Source organism: Tympanuchus pallidicinctus, unplaced genomic scaffold (genome assembly GCF_026119805.1).
Source record: "Tympanuchus pallidicinctus isolate F22 unplaced genomic scaffold, pur_lepc_1.0 scaffold5, whole genome shotgun sequence".
NCBI lineage: Eukaryota > Metazoa > Chordata > Aves > Galliformes > Phasianidae > Tympanuchus > Tympanuchus pallidicinctus.
The window spans coordinates 25,081,168-25,097,077 of record NW_026294769.1 but is presented as its reverse complement, the minus strand read 5'-3'; the positions used below and the strand labels follow the sequence as shown (position 1 = coordinate 25,097,077).

Sequence of the window (15,910 nt, the reverse complement as noted above, 5' to 3'; positions counted from 1 at the left end):
TATTTTTTCTGATTCATGTCGTTCTGTGTTTGCTTTTTGTGACCTGAGAGGTTGTTTCTTAATGTGTATGTCATGCTTTCCCTCTGTACCCTTAAAGAAACATCAATAACAAGTTTATGCAGTAAGTTATTTTTAAGTTTCTAACAGTGCGTAATATTTTCAGATACTCACATAATATTTTCAGATACTTACTACTGATATTTGTTTCTAGATAATTTTTGCTTAGCTACTGTCTTAAAAGTGCATTCTTTCTTGAGCTAGGGAGATCTTTAATCTTTGGTAGCTTGATCCTCCTATTAGACAAAATGTTTTGTTTTTTTTTTCTTCCTATTAGGAGCCGTGCACTAATTCTGGTGAGTCCTAATCCTTCACTTGCCACAAAGCCTTCTGTAATTCCTTGGAGTGGGCTAATCTACATCCACTGTGATAATGGACAAAAAGTAAGTGGCTAGTAATGTTGCCAAAATCTTTTATATGTGGAGCACAAGTTCTATAAACTTAATTCTCATTTAAAATCTCTCCCTTCACACCACAGATTTGTAAAGATGGTATTTCCCCCCCCCTCCTCCCCCCAAAAAAAACCAAACAAACAAACAAAAAAAACACCACAGACAAACAACAACAACAACAAAAAAACAAAGAAATGCACAGCAAACCCAAAGCAACAAAACATGTTTTGAAAATTGAGAATCTTTATTTCTTTAGAGATTAAAGAAACACCATGATGTGAACAGTAGGACTGCATTGCCAATCAAAATTTTTTCAATATACTCACTATTTATATATCATTTTCTAGAAATGCTGAAGTTATGTTTCTTACATATATAATTATCTATATATCTCTGCTTTTTAATATATGTGTATATATTTGTTTATACAGACTACACATGTAGACAGTGTATGTATCTCTATGTATGTAAACCTTTTAGACAAAAGGAGTTAAAGCAGGTTGCTGGACAAGACTCTGGACAAGTTCACTTTGGACTCCCTTAAGGTGAACTGAACCTTCTGGCAGACAAGTCTGTAATAATTAATGTGTAGAATAGATTCTTGCTTCTTATGCATTTTAATCAAAAATTTTGCCCTGATTCAATTAAGGCAATAATAAATTTCACAGAGCCAACAATTTTTCTGCTTTTTTCAGTGTGGTACACATAGAAATGAAAGACACTGAAAGGTTAAAACAGTCTATCTACTTACCTTCTAGATGGAGAAAGATGATATGAATAATACAGAATTGCAAACTGCCTTGGCAAGAGATCCTTTATCAGGGATTGCAGTGACAGGACAAAGGGTAGTAGCTTTAAACTGGGAGAGGTAGTTTTAGATTAGATATTATGGCAAAGTTCTTCGCTATAAGGGTGGTGGGTCACTGGAACAGGTTTCCCACAGAAGCTGTGGATGCCCTTGGAAATGTTCAGACCAGGTTGGATGGGGTCCTGTGCAGCCTGATCATAGATGTCCTTGCCCACAACAGAGGGTTGGATCTGGGTAGGCTTAAATGTCTCTTCCAACCTGAGCTGTCCTACAGTGAGGAGAACAAATGAAAAAAAAACCAACCAAAACCACCAAGAAAAAACATGAGAAGCTGATAAAAGGAGTTTGTAGAGAAGGAAATTGGCATTGTGTACATCTTTTACTGTGTTATGTTAATAAAATATTAAATAATATTGATTTAATTACTAAATAATAAAAAGTTGAAGAGAAGAAACCTAGTATGGCAGAAGCAGAGGGTGTGTCCAAACCAATTTAATTGTAAGATATCTGGTACTTGGTAATGCTTTTGCCATTTCTTTGCAGTCTGTCAAGTAAGGCAGGAAGAATGGTAAGATTTCATATTTAATTTTTAGAAGCATTACTTACACAGCCAAAAATGAACATGATCTTCATTCTGTTTCAGACAGTCCTGGTCCCTTTCTCTGCAAATAGAGAATATTCTAGCAATAGGCAATTAAATTCAATCGATCTAAATTGTTTCTCTTATTGAGGAACAATCCTCTGCTGATCTATTAATAAAAATATATTCCAAAACATTTCTTACAAAACATAATTCTAAGAAAATACTATTTGTAGTAACGAATAAATGAGAAATATTTGCAGAAGTTGGCAGCAGGGAGTGGGGTTTAGATTAAAAAGAAGATCTTGAGTATTGAATTAAAACTTCTAGATAAGTGCTCAGTAAAATTTCCTTTTGTCCTGAACTAAATTTATCCTAAAATCTTAAAACATGAGGAACAAAAGCTAGAGATGGCCAACTGACTTAAGACTTTTTTCTCTGTTGGGACGTGAGGCTGAACAACGTGCGTTCTTGGAGCTCGAGGGAATAGACCTGAGTAATCTGACTTGTTGATGTAAGAACATTCACTATTTTAAGTCTTTCTCTCCAAATTGTGTAAAAGGTCATTAAAGTGCAGATTCGTGAGGCGCAGGATGTGTCTGGAACAAGCTCTCCATCTAGAAGACGTGATTTATTTACTGTACAATCTGCAAGTCCTACTGTTCACGTGGCAAAACCTCTCTCAGCACATCCTTTAACAAAAATGGAAATAAAGAGCAGATCGATTATTTTTCCGAGAACAAGAGCTGGTGAATGCACAGGTAATAATACTTAGTAGCTATAACATCTGAGAGATCTTCAGTGTTTTTGTTTTCTGTATTGAATGTTTGGGAACTTGAATGCCTTGAAATTGTTGATTCCAGTTACCATGTTTTGATTCATTGAACTGTTAGTTCTCGTGATGGAAATCTTTTTTTCCTCCTTCATAGCAACACATTTTCCTGCAGATGGTTTGTATGCGGGCAGGTAAGTTGCCAATTTCTTAAATTATTGATGTATCCACTGAACCGTGCCTCTGTCAAAAGGACACTATTAACTGTGTTTTGTTGAACTTCTTTTGCATCAGTGTTATTGTGCAGTAAACCCATTCTCATCTTGTATGTGTTCCAAAGATGTTTATACAAATCTATCTACAGGTAGAAGGGAAATATTCTGCCTTAAGTCTCTAGGAATGCCAGCTCTGAGACTGGCTGTTCTTATCTTGTACTTAATGATCCAGGAGCATGTTGTTGAAAATCCTCTGTCTGTACTTTTAATTACAGTAAATACTTTCAAATTCTTCAGATTGCTGTATGAAACTGTCATTCTGTTATCTAGATACCAGATTTGTTAGTGTGTTGTACTCTTTTTCTAGGTATCTAGTATTTCTGTAGTGATTCACTAACCTTATGCTTCCATTTAACTACCTCTAGAACTGCCAAGGCTTACTTTATTGATTATATCTTTGCTTTTTTTTTTTTTTTAACAATACTGTCAGTGTTCCTCCCTGAGCAGCCAAATAACATCTTGGAGAAGAGTTGGGTATCTTCAGGGATTTTTTTTTTTTTTTGGAGGGGGGATGTCTGTTTTTGTACACTAGAAAGTGAAGATAGCCTCCAAAAATCTCAAGGCAATAAATTGAAATGTTGGAGTTGACTTAGATTTCTCTTTGCTAATTGTCATACACTGAATTTTTAAGGAGCTAACTTCCTCCTACAGACAATACGACCACGTAATTGTCTTTATGCTTCAGGGCCTTTTGGAGGGTTCTCATCTGTTCTTTTAGGCATATCGAGTTCGGGTCTCACTGCTTGTAAGCATCTTCAATATGATTCTTCACTGGAAGACTTGACTTCCAAATTTATTTGTAAAAACTTGCAAGGAATTTCTGATAGTGTGCTTTATTTGAGTCTGCTCCTGAAGTTTCAAATCTACTTGACATCATAAGAACCATTGCTAGTAATGTTCACTATATCTAGAAATAAAGGGGCTTTCTTTCTAAACACACTGCCTGTTTTGAATTCATTCAACTAAAGGTATTTGAACAAATTTATTTACATGTGATATTTCTCTTGCAGAGAGTTACCTGGAAATGGAGAATAAGGGGGATGAAAATGTCAGGTGGAACTTATCATCATTTACTCCACCCTATGTTAAAGTGAGTGAATGCTTGCACTGAGAGTGTTTTATGCAAATTCCCTTTTGTGTTTTTTGCTTGTTCTCTCTTTCTGCTTCTAGTCTCTTGAGAAAGTATGCCTTTTTGAGCCTGAACTCAGTTTGTTTCTTTATCATCACTCTGACTCTGTCCATATAAAGGAAAATTTTCCCTTTTTTTTCCTCTAGTATACCTCTGGCTGGGAATCAGTGCCCTGTGAGCCTATTTCTGGTTCACTTAGTAGCTTATGGTGCTTGCTTTTGCTCATTCAGTGTTGTATTCTGGATTGCACTAGTTGTCAAACATACATGAAAGATGTGTTTGTTTCTGATCCAGAATGCCAATCTAACTTGCCCTGTTACGAGACACATGCTTCTAGAATTCTGCTCTGCATTATACCTCTGTAGGTAATTTAAAGTTAGGGAAAGGATATCTGAACTACACTACTGCTGATTTTGCAGTTACTGTAGTAGCTGAAACTAGTATTTGTAAATAGTCGCCTATTTCTTGATAGCTGAATGCTGTGATGCTCATTGGATTCTGTGCTAGAATTAGTATGGGTTATGAAATGATGAATAAAACTTCATATCCCAGAAATCCTGTAAATGTGGCCATGGCTGTGAAGACAGAGTATGTAGTGTTCCAGTTAGTATACCACGTCTAAACTGGAAGTCAGTAGTTGTGATGACTGCATACATACTGTAGTAGCTTCAAGTCTTTGTTGTTTGCTTTTGGGGATTGAATATTATTTGCTTATTTGAAAATAGCTTTATTGGGTGCATTTTTCAGTCTTATGTAAGCGTGGTGAGGCAGGGGGCAGGGAGGGCAGCATGTATTCTAATCCCTCCTGAATCTGGTGCCTAACTTCGTTTGCAGGCCATGGATGGAACTGGTTCTGTTTATAGAGCTACTTACTCTGCTTTCAGATGTTACCATGTTTCTGGTACACTTGAAGCTCATGGAAAAGAGAAGGTAAGCTGACATTTCAAGCATATTAATTTATCTTAATTGTAAAACAGTACCCTGCATGATAAATTTTCTGAAATAACAGTTGAATTATTGAAGCTGGTTTTCATTATATCTATTTGTATTAAGTGGTCCGTATCTACTTACCACAGGTGTTATAATGTCAGCTGAGTTGATGTTAATGTTTCATGCAATCTATAGGTTTACTTTGTTTTGTGGTTTTAGAAGATACTCTGTTCTAGAACAGAAGATTGTTTTAAAATGCTTTATAAAAATCCACAAGGTTATTAGAAATTGTACTGTGTTTTTGCAAAACTGGTGTGAGAACTAGCTGCTGTTTATGTCAGAGTTGTTGAGGAGCAATTGTTTGGTCCTAAAGTTGATTTCATTTAACTTACAATTTTACTTTCTGGCCGGTAGAGGGTTTCATAACCACAATTATCAACATCCAAGGATGTACTGAATAGGATTCTGTGAGGCACAACTCTTTTTACCAGAACTTTTTCATTTGCAGGCAAAGGAGGATGAATGATAATGTTTTCTGCAAGATTGTGTGTGTGGAATGCATGCATCGATTTCTGTAGTGTATAAATAATTGTGCTGGCTTTAATGAAACTTTGTACAAGTTATGGAGTTTTATAAATTATTTTGAACTTTTGCAAATTTTTCTTGTTTTTTTTGTAGGTTTCTCTAATGTTTTTACCTAGAGAAAGTGGAGATTATTCTCAGTTCTGGGACCTTGAGTGTCACCCTGTTGAAAAACCTAGTTGGAAACACAAATTAAGGTTTCAGCTTTCTGGAACAGTGAGTATATAAATGCTATAAACTCTATCCTGTTATTTCATAACATCAATGTCACTATACTGTATTATTGCTGATATGCCTCAATGATACTATGAAAGAAGATACAGCCTGAACTGTACTGTTTTTCTTATATTACAAAAATGAGTTTTTAGTCTTGCTTATGTGATAATGCATTATCTTTTGTCATTTAACATGTAAAATTCTGCTTTCTGCTCAGAGACTGTAGAGAAACTCCTGTGGGAATAATTTCTGTAGGGGCAGATTTGTTTATATCACATGCTAAATGCATTGCGTTTATTTCTGTAAATAAGCAGTAAAGCTATTGACCTTTGATCCAGTATGTAGCTCAGTTTTTAGTTTGCTTACCACCTGCTTTGGAGATATGGGTATATTTCTGATGAAATCAATTTGAGCATTTTATCACAGTTCAGCGTAGATGTGGGTAATTATTTAGATTTATACATAGAAACAATTAAATCGCAGCTCTTCTTTGCTCTTTTCATGCTCCTGAGCTCTAATTTTATGGCGAGGCCTCGAGAAATGGGTTTGGGAGTTGAGAGAGCACAGAAAATCACTTCTTAGCTCACTTCTAGTCACTACCTCACCATCCGTCCATCTAAAGTGAGTCTGCATAGGACACAAAATCTATTTTTAAATATTTAAGATAAGTAAATTCTAATTCTTATGTAGATGAGCTGAATGTGAAGAACTTTGATATTCTGTGATTGCTACATACAGGAGCCTTACTTTACCCTTCTTGGCAAGATACCTTTTACTTTGTAGGATCTTTTTTCTTCCCAGTAGTTAATTACGTTGAGAATAGGGCTTGTTAATAATATAAATGTTAAATGATTTCTAATTTTGTCTGGAAGAATGAGACTTGTACAATGTTTGTTTGGAGTTTTTTTTTTAAGCTTTCATCAAATACTTTGAACATGATTTCCCATAAAGCGAGGAAAACATCTGTCAGTTGACTGTTTCAAGCTTGAGAAAAGATGAATTCTTTATTAGAAGTCTAGAGTTCTGAATAATTCTCTTCCGAGAACATGAGTAGTTGTCAGAATTGTGTAAATCTTTGAGCTGCATGACTTGACATCAATGTTTTTGAACTAGCATGTCAGATTTGTTTCTCTTTCCTCTTGATTCTACTTAAAGCTGTTGACTATTAGATCTTTCCAGCATTTCCTTATACATCTAGGAATAAGGCATTACAGAAAATACTTGAAATATCTGGAGATCATTTTTGATAAAGAGTAGAAAATCTTTTTTTATCAACTAGATAAGGAAACTAGTTATCATTTTGCAAGAGGAGTCAACACAGAACATTTACTTAGGCTCTTGCAGCTTTTTAATACGGCCTGCTTTTACAGAAGACAAGTCAGTTATTGCCTATTACGTCCTAGGAACCAAGAGTGTATACTACATTACTACAGCTTTGGGAAGGACTTATATCCTGTAGGCTTGCCCTAGGTGGGGTACTGCTGTGTTTTTTTGATAAAATGAAATAGGAAGACTGACTGTCATTCACAATGATGGAGTGGTATATATTTATAGCACCGCTTCAATAGAATTGGAAAGAGGTGTGAACGACGTCAGGAAAGAACTAGAACAAGGTGAAGTTAGGAAAATCAATGGTACTTACCATTTTCTTTTTTTTTCCTAGGAAGTCAGTTAGCTGTAACTGTGATGCTCTGTTTGCATTTGCAGTTCCCACCGTTAGAAACCATAGACTCCAACTCAGAAGAACTGGTTTCCACATCTGATCCTAGGGACAGAGAGAGGAAGGACTCAAATGCCCCTTGCAGTCTCTTCCTGTCAATACTGACAATGCAAACTTAGTTTTTTCTCTCTCTGATGAACATTTGCTATGAGGAACTGGCCAAAGATCAATGGGCAAAAAGAAATGCCACCATTGTGCACAAATACTTTGGAATAGCGTTTAGGTATTGATTTCTTCTTATTGAAGCAGTCAGTCAGCAAGAACCTGTCAGAGGGCTGAGGCAGGACCTAGGTTATGGTGGCTTCTTCAGTGTGTAGAAAGTTGAGGACTGCATAAAGAATTCCAGTGTTGGTTGACAATACTACAAATGATAGACATGATTTTTTTTTTAATGTGATCTGTGTACTTTAGCTGTTGTGTTAAGTAACTTTTTAGTGTATTATTTTGCAAGAGGCAAAGTGAGCAAATTGAGCTCGATTTTTGAATGGTTAATACAGAACATTTTACTAAAAGTTCTGATTTGATTTTTATTGTTATTAGCAATATGGAACCTTCATCTTATTTGGATATTCCAGGAGTAATAGGGGAAACCCCCCCCTTTTTTTTTTTTTATTTTTTTTTTAAGCTCAGTGAGCAAAATTAATTCTAATTTCACACTAAGTGTGCATAAAAAAAAAAAGCATATGCTTTTGATGTTACTTCGGGATCAAGAGAACCATATGGTGAATGTTTAACATACTACTTTCATTTGAAACAGGAGAAATTAGTAAGGTGTCAAATAAAGCAATACTTGAAGATACTTTTATAAAGATCAGGGAAGACAGAACTTGTGATTATTTTCCATTATGGGTATTATTCTTATGCAGTGAACTTGCCCTGTTGATCCAGTAGAATTTGAATGATAATACTGAAGCATGACACCCATCATTTTTTCCTACATGGAAAACTAAAAGCTCTTGAAACAACATATATGCAGGCTTTTTTTATCTTTAGGTACCGGGTTCTGCTGTGGTTCATGGATTATTTGCAGCTGAAGAATATTCTTAAAATCAAGGTTTTTTGTTGGCTGTTGCTATTTCTGGCAGACTGACTCGCAGCTCTTTCAAGTAGAGAAATCAATGTCTGAAAGACAAGTTTGTCATAGCAGCTCTATTGAAGAGAAAATTATTTTTTAAATCTTCCCTGCATAAGGAAATCAACTGCTTGTCTAAAACATCAGTGCTATTTGGGAAAAAAAAGACTATGTTGTATGACCATACATGTGGGGAGGTTCTTTAGTTCTTTGTTTGTCAAGATGTTGTAACACAAGGGGATCCCAGACAGTAGCTGGCTAGATTCATCAGACAGTGGAGAATTTTGAATTAGCCGTTTGGCAAAATATTCCCTTTGGGTGGTCTGGTTTTCTTGTGTTAGATAGTACATTGAATAGAGGTTGTGACAGAGGTAAATATTTTTGTCCTAATTTCTAAGTGTGACAGTTACTATTTAGTGCATTATCAGATTCTTTTTCTCCGGAGTGATGCCCCTTTGGGACTGATGTATCCTTCATAATGCAGAAGTATTATGAGGCTTTGTGCTTTGGTGGGAATTTAAACTACAGTGATAACTGATGTCTTCCTCTGTGACCAGTTGTTTTGCTGACTTTGCTGTTCTTGAGGCACATGGGCCTCAAGAATGTCTGCAGAGAAATTTCTTGCAGCCTTTATGAGATTCCGCCTGTACTGCACTACTAGTGTTCTGTGAACTGCCTTTTAGCAAGTAAAGACAAAACATGGTACATAAAACACAAAAGCTTGGTCCTCCCAAGCTGCTGCTCATCTGTTACTGTTCTGAAATACTATACTTCAAAAAAAAAAAAAAAAAGAAAAAGTCTTACTCCCTTCCCTTGTCTAAGGAAAATGACTTCAGTATTTGGGACCTTTTCAATGCAAAATCTAAAGGCTTCCTTATCTTTGTCAATAGGGTACCAAAGCAGAAAATACAGCTGCAGTTGGAAGGGCTTCCGCGGAAACCCTCATAGAAGCTGGAAGCCCAGTTACACCTAGAAGGAAGGTTTGCTCTGAGGCTTGTACAACTAAAGCAGGGTATGTATGGGCAAGAACTGAAATGAGATGCTGCTAATGGTTGGAAGTTCCAAAAACACAACCAAACCTTTTTGCTGTTACAATAGCTGTGTGGTAGAACAGGCTGCCCAGAGAGGCTCTGCTGTCTGCCCTTGGAGATTTCTGGGACCTAACAGGACAAAGCCCTGTGAAATACCTTCTCTGAGCCCATAACTGATATTCTTGGTACAAGGGGAGTTGAACGTGAGACATCCTGACTCTCTTCCAATCTTAGTTATCCTATATGAGCAAATAGCTGCAGAAACATACTTGACCAAGCCTTGTGTTGCACTGCGTTGTTCAGTTTCGCATTCTTCTCATTTAAGTTTCTAAGTTGCCTAATCATAATTTGCTGTTGTGAAAACTAGTATCAGCAGCAGAATTGTTTACTGACCCATTTTGGTGGTTTTACAAAATGTTCAAGTTCATTGTAAGAATATGGTGTACTGCATGTCTTAACATTGCTATTTTTCTCTAAAATTGATCTACAATTCTTATACTATGGGATGATATGAGTATGGCAGGAGAGTAAAATGTTTTGGTTAAATGTGGAATCCCTGAAAAGAGACTAGCTGTCTAGTAAAGCATATGGAGGGAAAATTCAGATTGTAAAAGCACGTGTAAGTAAGCTCATGTATTTATGTTGCAGTGATGCTTTCCTTAGACTCTCGGTGGCTAAAATGTATAACCTGTGACACATAAGTGAGAGTGTCGATGCCTTCAAGATCTTTCAATTTTTCCTCGTTTACTCTCTTAAGAAAATACGAACGTCTTGAAGTATGTAATCAATACATCCAGACCATACAAGTAAAATCTTACCTTCTTAACTCCCTTTTCCATATCAGACTGACTGAGGTAACTCGTGGGGTGTATGCACCAGAAGACCTGTACACTTTTCTTCCAACTAGAATTGGGGAATCACGCACGTTAAAAGTCAACTTGCGAAATAATTCATTTAGAACGCATTTGGTAAGTCTGGTGGGGGTTTCTTCCAAATGCATATTTTTGTAAATCCTCCTAGCTGTTCAATGTTCTACGTAGGCTTATTTTTATTCTTTATTTTTTACTCTGGGCATAAGATGGCAATAGTTGAAGTCTTGTGTTGCTAGTTTCAAAAGACAGTATTGTACTTGAAAAAATTTGCTCTCCTCTGTAATTTTTCTCTTTTCTTGACTGAGGGTCAAGTGAGTCAGTGAGGGTATTTGTAAGCTATGCAGTAGTTTTAAAAAGATGATAGATTTCTTGTTATCTTTATTTTTTTAACTTCATTAAAATATCCTGAGATTTCAGTTCTTCTCAGATGCACCAATCTGGGCATGTTTCATTTTTAAACACTGGGTCTATCTAATGCTGTATTTTTAAATTACCTTGTTTAGCTTAACCATGTTACAGAGTGAATATAAGAGGCTTTAGATACAGTGGGTCTTTAAACATTTTGTATTAAATTGCAGCTGAAATTTTTGAGTCCCAATGAGCCTTTCTACATCAAACACTCAAAATACTCTCTAAGGTAAGTAACTCTTGTGCTAACATTCTTGCCTAACAACAATGAAAAAAATTAAATTCAGTAAGATAAATATCTTCTCAATGTACAGTGCTAAAATGTAGGTATAAAGACCTAGCATTCTAGCTGTCTAGTTAAATATGTGAGGTTTTTTTTTTTTTGCTAATACTGTGCTATGTAATCTTGGTTAGGAACAGAATGATCCCACGCAGTTACTTCTGCATCTGCCAATTTCTTCACTGCAAACAGTGCTGCTGCTTTTCGTGCTAAACCTAATGCTTCATTTAGCCATTTGGCCTGCTGTGCACAATCAAGTCATTCCTTCCATTTATACTTTGTACACAACAGACCAAATTGCCTTCATCATGCTTCTAATTTGACAAACCTGCAGAGCTGCATGAAAGATTCTCTGCAAATGTAGGTTTGAGCAGCCAGTGGAATTGCTCGGTCTTACCAAGTAGTTCAGCATATTACTTGCATGAAAGGGATTTTCAAGTTGGTGATAAAAGCCCTACAAAATAAACCCAGCCATCCTGAGAGTTGATTAGCGCAGGTATTTGACAGTCCTGTTAGTCATCTCATAAAGAGATACAGCATCAAACGTGCTCATCTGTAACAGTGGGAGTGTCAGAAAGATAAAATTGCAACCATTTCATTAGAAGTCATACAGCATACATTTTCAGCATTTAGATATTTCTCTATTTTAAAGATGAGGAAACGAAGTATCTGCAGAATAGAAGTTGTGTGTAAGGTCAGAAATAGGACTGGATACTCTGTTTCTTCTCTTCCAGTGATGCGTCACAACCCCATCTTTGTATCTTTTGTTACTAACCACAGTATTCAAGGTATTTTGAAGCCAGTTTCTATTAAGAAGTGTTGTAACTCCTCTGAGACATTTTTTAGTGTCTCTACTTCACTTGCATTTTTTTAATTAGAGTTGCCACTAAAGAGTTTATTACTGAAGTAGAGAACAAGATACAAATCTACCCAAATAAAAACAACTTGCTAGATCCATCTGAGGCTGTACAGCCTTAGGCAAAGGACAGTCATGTATTGACAGTCCATGAAAAAAAGGTGAGTAACTCAATTGGAAAATACATGTTTCAAAAATACTCTTTAGGATTGCAGTCACATCTACTTGGTATATTTTTTATGGGAGTTGATAAAATCCTTGTGCTTTTATCCAAAGTAGAGTTAACAAGTCAAATATTCAATATTATCGCAAAAGGTTTTCAACTGGATGTACTCTACTTCTAATCACATTCCAGAAACTTTTTTCTGGTAGCTTTGGCTATTTTTCTTCAGTTATAAATGTTGACATTTTCTGGCTTTTAAAAATTAATTCATCTGAAATCAGCAGAGCTCTGAAAAAGCCCTCCCATTTAAGAGCATAAAGCACAGAAGATAACTTGGACAAGTGCTTTAAAAAAAAACAACAAAAACAAACAAACAAACACAACAAAAAAAGCCAACACCAAAACCAAACCACCATTAAAAGAAGATTCTGTACGTGGCTTTTATTTCAGATCAGCATGAAAGAGGATCTCAAAGCCATCTAACCCAAACTGACTGGGCATTTGATAAAGTAATACTCAAAAGCAATTAGATAAGAGAACTGCTTAGGAACTTGGAATTGTAATCTGTTAATAAGAGTGTAAAAATAAAAAGTATCATCAATTTATGTTTTGAACCAAAAATGTTAGGCAATAAAGATGATTTGTTGCATGCTTTCCATTTTGAGGGCCAAATGACCTTATTTCATTATCCTGGTCATCAGAAATATACTGACTGCTGCAAAGCAAACTGAGCAGTACCTGATTAATTCTGCTTTTCTAAAAGACAGTGTATAGCACCAACTGAATGGACACTTGAATTCTGTGGTCAGATTAAACTGAATATAGTTGCCATATGCCATTACTGAGGTCATATAGTAACTGTTTTGGAAATCAGTCTTTGAAAGTTGGATGTGGACTTCTCTTGAAGAGTGATACATGACTTACTGTTGCTTTGATAGTGTGAGCTTGAGTTTGGTTGTATTCTTTTTGACTATGTGGTAGGATATGTAAGGAAGCATCCCATCCGTATATCGCTCTGAAGATACAGATTTGTGCACACCTTCTGACTTTCTCTTAAATTTATTCTTACTTTTGTGAAGTCTTCAGCAGACTGAGTCTTGAGCTTCAGTTTCAATTCTTACTACCTTTTTTGTTTTCTAATACAATGCATCTGTTACAAATGAAATGGTCATACTGATTCTTCTCTATCTAGTATCTAATATATAGTAGCAACAAAATAATGAAAAGTAGAGGAAATGAACACATTCTAAGAGATGCTGGATAGCACTAAATGCTGCCAAAGGCAGAGAACTAGAGTTATCATAAAATTTAAGGAACAAACAAGTCCTTTTTTCTTAGCGAGTTTTGCTATTTGTTTTTCATTATTCTAATGTGTGCCCGTTACTTCTACTTCTTTGTTAGTACTGAATATTTCCATCAGGTGCCATGGCTAATAGACTTCTGCTCAGCATTTCCAGCCTTTTTGCTTGTATAGCTTATATTTTTTTACTTTAACGTGTTCACTCTAGACTTTTGACAATTAAGACAGCCACCCTTTATAGCCTATCTACAGCTGAGTTTTGCTATTTGGCATGTTTTTATGCAATCTGAATAGAAGTAAGTAACCAAAAAAGATGTAATGCAACAGTTTGAAAATACTGGTTGAGGATTGATGTATTGGCTTGTGGTGATTCAGTGAAATATTTATTCACGTAGAGGCAATTAAAAATAATTGAAAATATTTTACCAGCTTTAAATTGATTGAGAATTGTACATTTTGGTATGCTCATCAACGGACCTGTGAAGACATGTAGTAAGTTTGCTGTAAACGTAATAGATGCGCTGTCAGTATTATTGTGAAGAGGCAGAACAAACCTATCCAGATAAACTAGCAGCAATAAAATATTTCAATACTTTGCATAGCCTATAGAAAAGAATCACCTTTAAAATCTTCCTTCAGAAGAGTAATAATCAAAGCTGTAAAAATAAACTTGATGATCTAGTACACATCAAACGTATAGTTTGGGTGATAATAAGGACTAGAACTTCAATATCTGGTACAGTTTGCTTGGTTGTTGATCATGAATATGCACAATTGTCTCCTTGCAGATCTCATCATTACATCAACGTGCCAGTCCAGTTCAAGCCACAAGCAGAAGGCATATTTGAAGGTCTCTTGGCCGTGCACACGACCAAATATGGCTGTATTAACATTCGGCTCTGTGGTAAAGCTATTGCAAAAGAATAGTCTGAACAACTTACAATTGTTTGGGACGGTTTAAGCCATTTAAACTATTCAAGGATTTGCTACTACATTTCCTTACTAACCTTTTACTTGTTTTGCCCTGTAATGCTGCTCTGATGGAAAGTCATCTTTAAGATGAATTATGGCGCTTGTTTTTCAAGTGCTTTTTCATAGTAAAAACACTGAGAAGTAATATTCTGTGTTTTTAAAGTTATCACGTTCTAACTTATGTTTCTGCACTTTTGTTGAAAAGGGAGGTTTCTATTTTTGCATTTATTAGGAAGAACCAGATATAATGTATTTTATTTTCAACATTGTAAATACAGAAATAAAGTATGCATTAACTGTTGATTCTCATTTCTGTCTTTGATGGTTAGACGGTTACTTGCTGTACATGAAGGATTAAGCTTCCTACTCCTAAGCAATGCTTAGTTATTTTGGGTTTAGGGGTTTTGGGGGGATGGGATTGCAGTACAGAAGCTGACTTGCTACATATTGTGTCTTCATCTGGTAAAGCTTGTACAGTCAATTCAGTGGTAGGCTTAAGCATTACTTTTTTTTCCTAGCAATGTGAAAACACTGTCAATTCAACATGAGCAATATTGCTTTCAGCACTCAAAAATGATTCTTCTAGGCTGGTATTCTGTCTTTAACAATGGCGAAAAGATGGTTGTTCTTGGAGATCGCAAAAGCCTGATCTGCTGCCTTTGGTTTCTTTTTTTCCTTGCACTTTCCCAGATCTCCGGAGTTATTACAATGGGGACAGGAGGCAGAGATTCCTACCTATCCCTTTTTTCCATTTATGGACCTGTTTATGAATTTATCTGTATGCCTCTTTGAGCCTTTTGATACCCTGTGTTCACAACTTTGTGTGGCAACAAGCACCAGATGTTCACTGTCTGCTCTTTCAAGAGAAGTTTTTCCCCTATGTGCTAAGTGGATTTCTTTAAAATTTTGTTGAGTGCTCTCCAGTTCTTACATTGTAGGATTCAGTGAACAGCAGTTCTGCAGTCAAGTTACCCATTGCTTCCATGCTCTCTGCACCCTTTGGCTGTTGGCTCTTTCACTTCTGTATCATGTGTTATATCTGAAGTTGCCATAAGCTAGAAATGTAACTTTGATAGCCTTGTTCTCATTGGTTACATACGTTATTCCTTTCTTCAGGGTGGTAAAAGTAGGAGTGAAAATACAGTTTCATATTGAAAGTAATTTAACTTTCAAATAAGTCAAATTTGAAGATAACTGGGTGGAAGAACTTTGAATTGTCTGATGTTTCACCACAGTAATTATAAAGTATACTGAAGTATACTGTAGGTGCTTTTTCTTTGTTAAAACCTAGTTTCTCAGCAGACTGAACACCAGAAGGGGAAGATTTGCTAGACGCAATTTAAGCTAGACATCAGAAGTCTTGCTCCCTGTGTATTCTTCCATCAGCGGGATCATGGAATGGCTTAGGTTGGAGGGGGACCTTGAACATCATCTAGTTTCACTCCCCCTGCTATGGGCAGTGTTGTCAGCTCCTAGATCAAACTGCCCTGGGCCC

At 36.0% G+C, this 15,910-nt stretch overlaps 1 protein-coding gene across 1 annotated transcript in view; it reads left to right on the top strand.

Moving 5' to 3' along the window:
• The window catches only part of CEP192 (centrosomal protein 192), a 70,303-nt gene extending 55,587 nt beyond the window's left edge, over positions 1 to 14,716 (top strand). The window contains exons 45-53 of the mRNA XM_052704297.1: positions 335 to 440; positions 2,400 to 2,598; positions 3,895 to 3,974; positions 4,848 to 4,943; positions 5,622 to 5,741; positions 9,424 to 9,545; positions 10,409 to 10,532; positions 11,015 to 11,073; positions 14,232 to 14,716. Coding sequence (XP_052560257.1) covers positions 335 to 440; positions 2,400 to 2,598; positions 3,895 to 3,974; positions 4,848 to 4,943; positions 5,622 to 5,741; positions 9,424 to 9,545; positions 10,409 to 10,532; positions 11,015 to 11,073; positions 14,232 to 14,370 — 1,045 coding nt within the window. The 3' untranslated portion in view covers positions 14,371 to 14,716. The remainder of the gene's footprint in view (positions 1 to 334; positions 441 to 2,399; positions 2,599 to 3,894; positions 3,975 to 4,847; positions 4,944 to 5,621; positions 5,742 to 9,423; positions 9,546 to 10,408; positions 10,533 to 11,014; positions 11,074 to 14,231) is intronic.
• Positions 14,717 to 15,910: the final 1,194 nt, after the last annotated feature.